This window comes from Nothobranchius furzeri, chromosome 12 (genome assembly GCF_043380555.1).
Source record: "Nothobranchius furzeri strain GRZ-AD chromosome 12, NfurGRZ-RIMD1, whole genome shotgun sequence".
NCBI lineage: Eukaryota > Metazoa > Chordata > Actinopteri > Cyprinodontiformes > Nothobranchiidae > Nothobranchius > Nothobranchius furzeri.
This window is the reverse complement of record NC_091752.1, coordinates 10,156,772-10,170,404: the sequence shown is the minus strand read 5'-3', so window position 1 is coordinate 10,170,404 and position 13,633 is coordinate 10,156,772. Positions and strand designations below refer to the sequence as shown.

At 42.3% G+C, this 13,633-nt stretch overlaps 1 protein-coding gene across 7 annotated transcripts in view; it reads right to left on the bottom strand.

The window, feature by feature from the left end:
• Positions 1–13,633, bottom strand: part of rasgrp3 (RAS guanyl releasing protein 3 (calcium and DAG-regulated)) — a 73,209-nt gene that overhangs the window by 39,139 nt on the left and 20,437 nt on the right. For 5 of the 7 annotated variants that reach the window (XM_070542243.1, XM_070542244.1, XM_070542249.1 and 2 more), the window contains 6 exons: positions 8,813–8,944; positions 8,466–8,568; positions 5,303–5,359; positions 4,772–4,903; positions 3,955–4,102; positions 1,056–1,229 (listed from right to left, as the gene is read on the bottom strand). In XM_070542243.1, coding sequence (XP_070398344.1) covers positions 1,056–1,229; positions 3,955–4,102; positions 4,772–4,903; positions 5,303–5,359; positions 8,466–8,568; positions 8,813–8,882 — 684 coding nt within the window. In that variant the 5' untranslated portion in view covers positions 8,883–8,944. Of the gene's footprint in view, positions 1–1,055; positions 1,230–3,954; positions 4,103–4,771; positions 4,904–5,302; positions 5,360–8,465; positions 8,569–8,812; positions 8,968–11,034; positions 11,237–13,633 lie in introns of those variants that run through there. The other 2 variants (XM_070542247.1, XM_070542246.1) reach the window with 2 other exon arrangements.

The following is a 13,633-nucleotide window of genomic DNA, read 5'->3' as shown; positions in this document are numbered from 1 at the left end:
CTCACTGTGTGCAATTTAAATTAAATAAGTCAATAAATCTCTCAATATTTATTGATCTAATGTTTTCCTACTAAACCATTTGATTACAGTCAGAATGAAAAATGAAGGTAAATAGTTTAAAGATGAAGCCATCAGAACAACTTTGCTTCTGGATCAGCTGTTCTTCAGGATTCCCATTTTCCTCTCAGTTCCTGAAAACCAACAAGTTTTTTAAACTCTGATGTGTAATAAAACTAAGGTCAATAAAATAATAAAAATAAATACATGAACACTTCAACATAACCTGGGATCAGCCCATTCAGCTACTTGTGATTATAGAAGATGAGCTGCAGACAGTCCGACTCTCACATGATTTAGTCTCTCAGTAGAGATGCTTCTAAAGCTTCTTCTCTGATAACGCTCCACCCCTGCCTGCAAGCAGCCGGCGGTCCACACCAAGCACCCACTTTTAAAACTTACTGAGGATTTATTTATGAAAGGATTCAGTTAATGTGCAATGAAAGATGGCTGAATGAGACTGCAAAAAACAATTTCTAAAAAATATCTATTTTCTTAGAAGAAAAATCTTATTTTAGTCTACAAAGGAAATAGGAAAATAGTGTCACTTAAGGTAAACATTCTTAAATATGATCCACATTTTCTTGTTCTGAGTAAAAAAATCTGCCATTTAGGTGAGCAAATGTCGCTTGGCTAACAAATAACTTGCAAATAAATCAAAGTTTAGATTATCTTGCTAGTTTTAAGATTTCCAGCCAAGCAGTTTTTGCTCACCTGCTGGTGTGTTTGCACCAGCGTGTGATGAGTTTGTTCACTGAGGTGAAAGAAGCAGTAGCCCGTCTGAGTGTGTCCATGTTTTAGACATGTCACACAAAAGAAGCAGGGACATTCGTAGCAGTTGTGTCATTTTAGGGTCTTTAACCCAAACCTTTGGAGAATATTATCAGTTGTTAGATATTTTCACATGCAAGCGGGCTGGACCCCTCAACCAGGCCTGGAGACGTTTTTCTCCTCTCCGTGAACACATTTAACCAAAGCTCCTCGTGCGACCGTCTCACCTGAGCCACATGGATGTATTTGGTGATGACTTCAGCTCGGGTCTGAGGCGTGAGTTTGCTGAGCACCATCAGCTGGACCCACTGAGAAACACCGTTGAACAGGGCGATGGAGCGCTCCAGAGTAGGGTTGTCCACCAGGCAGCCATGGACCACGTAGCTTTGGTAATCGTTGAACTGGGAACAAAAACAACATCGTTCCAGCCATCCAAGAACAAGTTCACTTAGAGGTCTTCAGGGTCGCACCACTCATTGTGATTCTCAGGCAGAAACAGAAACAAGCAGCTTGGTGGAAAAGACATTTGCTGTGATGAGTTACCGGCTGCCCTGAAGGTTTTCACCAGTCTTTGTTGCTTAGATCAATCCCAGCATCAGACAAAAGTAATCTGAGTAAATAAAAATCATGGTTTTGACATGATGATGTTATTTAGAGAGATGAACACAAGTTATCCCATCTGGGCTTTTCCAGGCTGGGCCGTGCAGCTGTTCCTGGGACGTAATTTTGGGGGGGGACGGGTGGGACATGTCCCCCCCACTTTTTCAAAAGGCAGTTTCGGTCCCCTTCACTTTTTTCCGTCCAAAAACAATGTTACGCTCCATTAAATGGATTTGATTGAGCACTAGGACCGAAACGGAAACCGGTTTCCTATTAGACCCACCCAAAAGCTAATCTATTGGCTCTGCTGATACTTGCTAACGTATTATTGGCTGTTGCTGCTGTCACTCCAAGTAGTAAACAGAACGTGCTCACGTTGTTTTGCTAGTTTGGAGCCGCTAGGGAACACCGGTACTGAGTCACATCGTCAACTAGACGCTGTGTAATATCAGAGCTCAGCTCAGCTTCCATTACATAACATTTGAATAAGTGTTCATTTGTGAGTGTTTGGTAGTTATGCACAGCCAGGCGGCAGCATGTCAAGAAACGAAAGTGGATATAAGAGACTTCTTTCAAAGTCAAAACGTAAGTTGGAACATGTGACACCCCTGCATTAAGCTCAGACTCACCTCCTCCTTCACAAACATACTCAAAACTAACTTTTACAAACTAATCTCCTCCACATAACTGACTCCTCAGACACAATTTATTCGTATTATTATAATTATTATGTTTTTATTATTACTATTATCATCATAATTATTATTACTAGTAGTAGTAGTAGTAGAAGTGTAACTTCAAAACTTTTATCATTTAACTTTATTGTAAACTTATCTATTGCAATGCATATTTTCACATTAAAAAGCTCTGAAAAATGAACAGTATCATCGTCAACAGATTTTTTTAAGCTTAATGTCAAAGATGTACACTTTTCATTAGATTTATCTTATTTTTTCCATTTATTTTTTGTGTGTTGAAATGCAACAACTGTTTAAACACTTTTAAGGGAAAAACATATTTAATATGTTTTTATACACTCAAATTGGTAATGAATAATTTACACATTATATTAATAATAATTGTGAATCATACTAGAACCATCCTGTAAATATTTCTGTTTGTTCCATTCCAAAATCTCCCACTGTTTATAGTTCATGCATCTTTTTTTCAGGTGACTGACAGAGATGCAGGAGGAGAGACCGGTGAAGGTACAGCAGGAGAGGCTGTAGGAGATGGAGGACGAGAGCCTGGAGGAGATGGAGCAGAGGCTGGAGGCTCACAGGTGAGGTTGAAATAATGAAGATACGATAGACATAAAATTGATCATTGTGACAAATGTTAGGGTGATGATCATGTGTAAAACATTAGTTCAGCATGTCCTCTAACACAGCAAATGAAATAACGGCCAGATCTCAGGAGGGACCGTTTATATAAATACTTTTTATACTTTTGACTAGGCCTGGGAAAGTAACAAATTTTGCTGGATGATATTTTGTCCAAAAAAATTGTTGATGATAAACAATATCATTGTCAACATTATCTAGACCAAAATAACCACTAATATAATGTTAATATATCATAATAATGCAAGTACACCCTTTAAAATGCAACAAATAAACCTTCATTTAACATTGAAATGTCCAGAACCAGAACTTCTAAATGAATAAAAATAACAAACAAAAATTAAATAAAAAAAAGAATCTCACTCCCTGTTAGAAAATGTTGCACCAAAAACAATAAAAAAAGACCCAAAACAATAAATACAATGGCCTATCCATTGTCAACAGCCAAAACTGCACTTCAATAATGATAATAAATATTAATGATAATAGATGGGCATGTGACGTGTCAAAGGGTCTTTACATAACACCCCCACCCCAAATCCGCACAAGCCTGGTGTGTCCCCCCCACTTCTGAAATCAAAATTTCGTCCCTGAGCTGTTCAGACTTCCTCGAACGTGTGGGGACGTGACTTTCTGTGTAAATACAATAAATGTTATTTTGGGTTTGGATTAGTTTCACTGATGTGCTGAATATAGATGTAAACGTTTGTTGTTTATTCTGGGAGAAACAAAGCAGTTCATCGAGAGGAAAACTGGCGTCTCACCAACGTTCCGAACAGACTCCCAGAAAAGCCTTATCGGCGTTGGTCATGTTGACTCAGTCAGATTCCAGGTCTTAGGAAAACCACAGTGGAATTGTCTTTATCACATATTTGCACGCCTTATTTATCAGAACAGCTGCTGACCGAGTTTATGCTGCTCCTCCTAGCTTCGTGTTACACCCACCTCGCTCACAAATTTGAGAAAAACAAAACAGATTTTTCAGTTTGTCTGCATTGAAACCCTCCCTCTGTCAGCCACCGGTTATGAGAAGACCACTGATAAAAACAGCCTGAGATCGTATCAGATGATGGTTAAATCACTGCAGAAGCTTCAGTAATGAAAGCGCAGCACCTTTAGAACGATTCACACATCAGGTTTTTTGTAGTAAAACAGCAAGAACTAACGGCACAGGCAGACATACCGAAATCCTACGGATGGATTTGAACTCCAGGAAGGTGAGATGCTCAGCCAGCTCCATGGGCTCTAGGTGGTCAAACAGCAGCGACGCTTTGCCTTTTTTAGCTTGTTTCTTCCTCTGGGTCAGCTTCCTCATCCAGTCATACGATGGACTGCACAGACAAACAGTCGGTGTTTTATGTTCAGGCCCAGAGGATTCAAACGGCTGAATTTATGGGAAAATTCTCCTGATTCTGAGGAGATGGGAAACATTTCTTTACTGATGAAATGGAATAAATCAGATTAATGTCATTGTGTAATAATAATCTAATTAAGACATCTCAGCTAAGTGCTACCTGTGATGTTTAGGCTTTCATATCAGACCCGTCCCTATCGGGGTCTCTGAGGAGGATCACAGTGTAGGGAGACAGTTAACCTACACTGATCAAAGGGTTTGTCAAGTTTTATGGAACACAGAGTAGCTTTCACGCTTTCCTCTAAACCCATGAACACCGTTTTCAAACAACATTTATTACCATTGCCAGGTTCTGGTTCTGGTTCCAGCACTCCACTACTGGACTCAGTGGTCTTCTTCAAAAAGCAGCTGAAACTCACCTGTTCTGGTTTGGTGGGACCTTCATCACCTCCCTCTCCTTGTTCGGCTCTTATTCTGCCTTTCCCGGGATCCACTGATTTCCCTCTTTCCTGCTCATTTTCTCTCCCTTTCCTTACATTTTTAATCACTTTTTTAAAATCTTGATTATATATAAATGTTTTAATTTTTTGTGAAGCGCCTTGTGATTTTTATCTTGACAGGACCTCCAACGTGTTTGGTGGCTTACATGGTGGAGATGTCGATGAGTTTAAAATGCTCCTCACAGCCGAGCTGAGCCGCCACCTCTCGGAACTCCTCTGTGATCCTGATCAGACCCAAATCCAGGTTGAACTCTGCAGGGAACGTCATGATCCAGAACCTGGATGAACACATTCAGATTTACCAGAACTATTCTACAGGAAGGGATGGATCCAAAAAAGAACACACTGATGTGATGCAGGAGGTCAGCAGCTGCTATGAGATATATTTTCAGCTAGGAATATCGGGAATTCCCTTGTCTCCTTCTCAAAGGACGGTGTTGTCCTTGGAACACAGCATCAGGGACACAAAGACATTTTCTACAACCTGAGAACAGAAACTAGCTGTTCCTCTGATTTAGCAGGCGTGAAAATCAGCTTAAAGCTTCTTTAAATCCTGCATTTAAACTCTCAGTGAATAAAGAGGTTCAGGACGTTACTTTAGGTCACATTTCAGTCCATTTTCTGTGGGTCTGACTTCTAGATGTGTGTTTGTGAGGAGTGAGTGGATGCTACTGTACCTCATTAGATAGCAGATCTTTAGCCTGGTCCTCTCAGCTCCTTTACAGTCACGATATGTGGAGTTAAGTTAAGGACTTTGTTCAGAGCCAACAAGCTCAAACGCTGTCAGCTGAAATCATTCAGATGTTTCAGGAGGTTTTCTGCTGTTCCCAAGTTTCAATGCAAAGATTATGAAGAATTCCTTTTTATGCAGGATACCTTCCTGAAAAGCCTCTGTTCAGAGAAATAGCTTTTATTGCCAGCATGACTGATGAGCTAACGGCTAGTACAAGCAGAGCCAGAACCAGTGCACAGCTGTCATCCTAAATCAGCTCCAACTTCCAAACATTCGTGTCTTTTCATGCAACCTTGTTTCATGAAGTTTTACGTGGTTCATTCAGGGTCAAGATTATGATCCCCTGAAGGGGAGAACGGGGTCAGCAATTAGCATAATTATCCTGATTTGTGAACGAAGCTTGGGTAGCTGTTTTAAGATGACAGCAACACACTTCAGACTTCCCGCAGACTTGCCTGTTTGGGCCCCCATGTGAGATCTTGGTTCAATTCATATCAGTCATAGTGGCATCTAAAATCACAGAAATTTTTTTGAATTTAGTCCAATAGGTGGCGCTGTTGTATCCCAAAAATGTTTTGGGCAGTTTCTCCCCATTTATTCAGTAAAAAATCTAATGATCTCATCCTGTATGTTCATTGAGTCAGCCAAATTTAGATGAGTATTTTAAAAATTGTTTTAAAATTATGCAAATTAGTAAAACTTTCTGTATAGAATAAGTAAAATGAGTAAAAGGGCGAACATTTACAAGCCACGCCCACTTTGAAATATTTTTCGAAATACAGCTTAAGGGTCCGATGATAAACATATCTACCAAGTTCTGTGGAAATCCATTGAGTCGTTTTGTTGAAACAAACTTTTTGACTCTTTAATTCAGTTAAATTTAGCACCCCCTATTGGTGAATCCAAACAAAATTTGGTAGATAGGGCTTACCGCTCACACTTTGTAAGGGTGTGGAGTCTCATCATTTCATCGTGAAAAATGGTAGAGATATCATCAATTAGGACATGTGCTAGCTAGCGCACTGAATTTGACATGGTGTCATTAGCCCAGTTTTCAATAAGCCCACATTTTTCTTCATCACAACGACTTATCTTAGTCTATAGATCATATGTACAAAGTTTGAAGTTGATTGGACGAATAATGACGTATTGGTGATTAAAACTATGTTTAGCGTGTTTTGCGATCTAGCAAAAAATCTAGTTAGGTGGAAATGGGCGTGGCCAATACAAAAAACATGCAGAATCATCCAAGGATCATGCACATATAAAGATTTTGACTGTAGGACCTACGATTTGGGAGCTAGTAGCTGAAACGCATTCACCTTCGCAATAGCGCCACCTAGGTGACTCCGGGTACAAATTTTGGAATCTGAGTAGTGGTCAGGATTTTCTATCAGACTGTCAGGTCAGATTTTTTCTGGCATTTTCTGGCTCCTGCGCCCTTATGGAATTAGTGGAGAATAATAATAATAAATAATAAATAATGAAAAATCCGTAGAAAACAATAATAATGATGATTAGATGATTAGATGGCGCTTTTCAAGGTACTTGCTATTTGCATCCAACATGGGGAAGTTAGCCTGGATGGAGCTGGGATTGAACCTACAACCTTGTGATTACTGAACAACCCTCTGCCTCCTGAGCTTCTGCTGCCTCATCATAATAATCACTAAATATTATAACTCTAGTACCTTATGTAGAGAACTCATGTTAGGTATGTTACATCGAAAAAAACTACATTTTTTAAATCCAATTATAAGATTTTGGACTAGAGTTCAAACTGAATTGAAGTGAACACCCAAGAAACACGCTTGTTTGGGCCCACTGTGGTCTTTAGTGGGCTGTGTCTGGGGTAGTATAAGCAGGGCAAACTACACTTACCCCAACAATTTTGTGTATGAATGGAGCCACCCAAAAACCTCCCACAGTGGCCCTGTGGGTGTGAGCCCAAATGAAGAATCCAGCACTCTGCCCAGTTTACCCCAACAAATAACTCACACTTTGGGTAGTTTTTGGGTTAGGGTTAGAGAGACTCTGAGAATTTCTGAGAAGACTGTTGGATTCCTCATATGGGCTGACACCAAAGGGGCCACTGTTGTTAATTTTTGGGCAAATCCCACTCTGGGGTACCCACAGAAATCACACAGAGGGATTGAACTGGGTGGATCCCTGGGTTACCCCACTAGCCCTGACACTCACTGGGCCACTGTGGGTAGCCCACAGAAACAATCAAAGGTAATGCACCAGTGCAAATATCCATTAGGCAGGTCCAGGGCACCCCACAAGGGCTCAGCATGGGATGGATTTGGGCAGATTCATCTGTGGGTTGCCCTTAACTAAATATAGAAGGGCCCCATGTGGGAAAGCATATGTGGGCCCAATTAATGCAACCATACCCAAAATCCTTGTTGGTGAACTGTGGGGTAAGTGTGGGTTTGCCCTGCCCACTCTAGCCCATGGTGGGCTCAAACGAGCATGTTTGCTAGGTAGCAGTTAGCTCATTAATCCAGAGAACCAGAATGTGTCTTTAAATAACATTTTCCATTGCTAATAAATAAAATATTCAATTCTCTTCTCAGGGCAGCTGTGGCTTCAGTGTAGTTCATTACCACTAACGTGAATCGGTGAATGAGTTTATTTTTTGTAGTGTAACTTGGGGGGTTGTAGAACCCTAAGGTGAAGTATTAAACACAGGCCATTTATAACTTGTAGGCATCAGGGGTTGCAGACACATTTCTGGTTTATTGGTGATTTTTTTTCTAAAAGATCAAAGTAATTGTGAACAAAGAAAAGTGAATCTGATGTCAGTGAAGCGTTCTGGAGCATGCTCATGCACGTTAAGGATGAGTGTTTGTAGAGTGAGCTCACAGTAAATAGACACAGAGCAGCTCATTGATCCAACACAATCCGTTCTGCTCATCTGATGAAGACACGAGCAGAACTGCTTCTGCCGAGGGACTCACACAAACCACGGAGCGGATCAGTGGATTCCATCATCAGCAGAAGCTGATCTGACTCCCATTAAGAGACAAATGGATGAGACTTCCTGTTAGGAGGAACCGTTTAAAGGTCCCACAGCAGCTCTGCGCTTCTGCCAGGTGGGATATATCATCAGGAGTTTTCCAGCCAGCTCAGAGGATGTGACGTACCAGCAGTGCATCAGCAGGAAGGTTCGAGGAAGCATGTTAGCATGTAGCTCCCCGCTGTCGTCTGTGAAAAGGAGCATGCATCAAAATCTCAGCTAACAAAGTCAAGTTTGTTTCCACTGGGTGATGTGCCGCCTCGTCACAGTCATCGGTAAAGAGGTTCAGACGCCAGAAGACCATTCCTCACCAAGTTCAGTAAACATCTTAGCCCATCAGCTGTTTGAATGCACAAAACCTGTTTACGGTTTTAAATGTTCTAAAATCATTTCATAAAAGCAGATTTTATAGAAGAGCTTTCTGTCACTCACCAAACGCATGAATGCACTCCTGCAGGAGAGCATCGAGAGAAGCGGCTTTTCCCAGCGTGGATGATCCCATAACACCAAAGACGGAGCTCAGCAGGCCTGGCGGGCTTTCCTGGCAGCAGCAGGTCCTAGAAGCTGACGGAACAAGGAGGTCTGGCCTCAGTGTTCATGTGAAAGTAGAGACAATTCTTATTTTCTGTTCATTCATTCATTCATTCATTCATTCATTCACTCATTTTCTGAACCGCTGGCACCAGCCGTCAGCAGGACTGTGTTCTGATGACATTTTGTTTTCTATGACCAGTGATTTCATCTTCTGCTCCAAGAGTTTTTAACATTTTCAGACACAGACGGTTCAGGAGAAATGAGCGACACACCAGGCGTGACCTTTCCACGCGTAATAAATGACTGTTTAAACACATTTTAATGAAAACAGATTATTTTTGTTTTAAAGGGCGAAGAATAGAAGAAATGTTTTGTTAGCAACAGTCTCGATGCAGAACAGGAGGAACGTTCCAGCAGAGTCTGATGCTTTTCTCTGGTTTAAAATGTTTGTGTTGTAAACAACAAGTATTCTCATCGTTCACGCAGCTGAATGGGGATTAGCAATGCATTGTGGGAAAAGGGGCCTCAGGGATATTTGGAATGGGTTAATGGCTCAGTGTGTCATCAGCTGCGATCATCAGTGATGATGATGTCACTGGACAGCATTTCATTCACTAGTGTGTGTGTGTGTGTGTGTGTGTGTGTGTGTGTGTGTGTGTGTGTGTGTGTGTGTGTGTGTGTGTGTGTGTGTGTGTGTGTACACCCAATCTCACCAAAATCTGAGACCATGGTCTTGATTCGGAAATGGGTAGAACGCCTTCTCCGGGTCAGGGATGAGGTCCTGCCCCAAGTGGAGGAGTTTAAGTATCTCGGGGTCTTGTTCACGAGTGAGGGAAAGCTGGAGCATGAGATCGATAGGCGGATTGGTGCTGCGTCGGCAGTGATGCGGGCGTTGTACTGATTTACTGGTAGATCTATGTTCCTACCCTCACCTATGGTCACGAGCTTTGGGTAGTGACCAAAAGAGCGAGATCGCGGATACAAGCGGCCAAAATGAGTTTTCTCCACAGAGTGGCTGGGCTCTCCCTTACAGATAGGGTGAGAAGCTCGGTCATCCAGGAGGAGCTCGGAGTAGACCCGCTGCTCCTCCACATCGAGAGGAGCCAGTTGAGGTGGCTCGGGCATCTGGTCAGGATGCCTCCTGGACGCCTCCACGGAGAGGTTTTCCAGGCACGTCCAACCGGGAGGAGACCTAAAGGTAGACCTTGGGAATCCCCTGGAAGTCCCAGAAAGCGTTGGAGGGACTATGTCTCTCAGATGGCCAGGGAATGCCTTGGGATTCCCCCGGAGAAACTGGCTCAAGTGGCTGGTGAGAGGAAAGTCTGGACCTCCCTGCTTAGGCTGCTGCCCCCCGTGACCCGACTCTGGTCAGATGGATGGATCCACTTTGTGTTGTGATTCAGTTCTCCAGGCGAGTCTGACTCAAGAAAAACACTTTACCGTATCTTCTTTCAAGTTCTTGTTTCTAACTGGATTGATCTAGTTTCTCCAGACATGATGAAAGCCTGAGCAGACGTTTAGTTTAGAAAGCCTTCGGTGTTTCAGTGAGAATGTCTCCGCAGCAGCCAGTTTAGGAGTCTGAAGCAGTTTATAACAAGCGACTGAAACATCAGAGGCACTGGTGTTCAAAGCTGCTTGCTGCTGTCAGTGTGGCAGAAGCACAAAGAGGCCCTTTAAAACTTGAGTGGATCTATTTCATGTTCTCTGGGTGAGCGTCACACCGCTGAATGACATTTCCAACATTCACACATTACATGTCGGCTCTGGGGGCTGCCTCTCATTTCCCTGTTCAGACACACATTTCAGGCAGCAGAAGCAGCTCAGCACAGCACAGCGCTACCGCTACATCTGCACTTCTAGCTCACGCTTGGGTCACCATGCACTTATGCAAGTCCAGTGACACCCTTTCTCCTTAGATGTGCTCACACATGTAAAACACAAGGGATAACTGACTGACTCCTTATCCAAAAGGCTAAACCAGCACCAACAGTCAAACACTAACTGCTACAGTCCTGTTCTGTTAGTTTTTCTAAAACAACGTTGTTAAACTTTGTTTAGCAGCCAGGAAAATGACAGGAACGTTAGATTCTGCACCAAAACCATCAGGAGTCAGACCTTACCCTTTAAAAAGCCTCGTAGAAGCAGCAAACATCCAGGCTGACGACCAGCTCTGATTCTGATATAACTAACTGCTGCCTGACGCTGCAGGCGGAGGCTCCCATGGTGGAGCTACTCCACTGTATGACCTCCTCCACCGCCTCCTCCTGTTGGTAAACACAGCAGCCTGGAGGAGCAGCAGTCTGCCATGTGACTACCCCCCCCCCCCCCCCCCCCCCCCACACACACACACACACACACACACACACAGCAAGGGCACTTGCTTTACACTGCAGGTTCTTCGTTCCACGCAGTGAATGAATCGATGCAGAATCTACAAAAGAAACGATTTAGTTTTCCACAGAAGCTCTTGGGAACAGCAGAACGCCTCCTGAAACATCTGAATGATTTTAGCTGACAGCGTTTGAGCTTGTTGGCTCTGAACAATCTAGAAGAAGTCAGACCCACTGAAAGTGGACTGAAATGTGACCTAAAGTAACGTCCTGAACCTCTTTATTCACTGAGAGTTTAAATGCAGGATTTAAAGAAGCTTTAAGCTGATTTTCACGCCTGCTAAATCAGAGGAACAGCTAGTTTCTGTTCTCAGGTCGTAGAAAATGTCTTTGTGTCCCTGATGCTGTGTTCCAAGGACAACACCGTCCTTTGAGAAGGAGACAAGGGAATTGAAAGAAGGAAAGAAAACAATCTTTTATATAGCGCCTCTCAATATAAAAACCACGAGGCGCTTCACAAACAAAAAATAATAATTCCCACTATTTCTAGCTGAAAATCCATCTCGTAGGCAGCTGCTGACCTCCTGCATCACGCCGCTACTGTGTTCCGGTTGGATCCATCACTTCCTGTAGGACAGTTCTGTTAAATCTGAATGTGTGCATCTGGGTTCTGGATTGTGATTTGGGCCTGATCAGGATCACAGAGGACCCAGCTGATGTAAAACCACAGAGATAGTTGACCGAGCATCACCATATCGGTTTAGTTCCTGAAAAATTCCTTGATCAGGATTGTGGTTGGATCAGAACATCCCTGTTCCTGTGGACTTCCTCTGGTAGTGACTCAACTGTAAGACAGGATTGACAGCAACCATGGAACTCCTGCCCTAAGTGACCACGAGCAGCCGATGCCTGATGATCTACGACTACACCCTACAGGCATTCGCCGTGTTCCGGTTTGTGTTGGTGGATCTGACCCTGCTGGGCCTCCATCCACCTGCTGGAACAGCTGGTTCCAGGTACATTTTAAATGAGATCTTTCACCAACTGGAAGGTCGATCACTTCTCACAGGAATAAAAACCCATCTTAAGATAACGACATTTCCAAAATATCTAAAACTGAAGTCTTAAGTTACATAATTATGACCTTAGTAAAAATCCTATTTGATTTTATTCATTAACATTAAATTATAACCTGCATCACCTCAAAATGAAATAAAACATTTTCTTTCTTTGTGTTGGCAGTGCAGCAGTTAAAGGGTTAATATGTTTGGGAGATTCCCCAAACATGTGAGCAAAGGATTTCTAATGAGATGAAACAGTCTTATTCCTGTAACTTTCCTCAAGAGAACATCCGTTATTCCAAAGATTTATCTGCAGCTGAAGCTTGCACTTGTAGGAAAACCACTGTGTGACACAACGTCGTCCCCCAGAGCAACGCTCGCTGGTGCCGCTAGCAGCCTTCTAGCATTCTAATGTGTCAAAGGAAGGTGGTCGGAAGGAGGAAAACCCGTTCAGTTTTCCAGACATGAGACTGAAGTATTTTGGGTTGTTGGCTCTAAAGCCAAGATCTCACTGAGCTGTGACTGTTAGCAGCAAAATGAACAACTATTGAGCGGACACATTCACTGAGCCACGAGTTTCCAAAAACGTTTTTCCAAGGATTCCCAACATCTTGGTGGGACTCAGGAATTTTTCTATATTTGGAAAAATGTAAACAACATAATCCCAACAGATGCCTGAAAATGTTTTCGTTAAATAAAAGCAGATGTTACGATCTCTTTGTGACTGAATCACATTTAGATTTCCATCGGAAGTTTCACCATTTTTCATTCATCTGCTGTGAAGGAGTTGGATCCAAACTGGAGGTGTCTTCTGTCCATCCCAGGACGTGTGTGTGTGTGTGTGTGTGTGTGTGTGTGTGTGTGTGTGTGTGTGTGTGTGTGTGTGTGTGTGTGTGTGTGTGTGTGTGTATGTATGCATGCATATGTGTGTGTGTGTGTGTGTGTGTGTTTGCCTGTTTTTTCTATTCAATCCCTGAAAACAGGAATTTTTCCTAGAGGAGTGAAAATGGCAAAGGTCATTCCAATATTTAAATCTGTAGATAAGCATGTTTTCTAATTATAGGCCAATTTATTTACTTACTCAGTTTTCTAAAATATTAGAAATACTTTTTTTATGTCAGATTGGACAATTTCATCACTAAACACAATGTTCTGCATAATCAACAATACAGTTTTAGAAAGAATAAAAACACTTCATTTGCACTAATGAAATTTGTGGAAAAGTTAACTTCTGCAATTGAAAATAAACAGTGCATCGTTGGAATTTTTCTTGATGCAAACAAAGCTTTTGATACAGTTGATCATGACTTATTGATAAGTTAACTTCA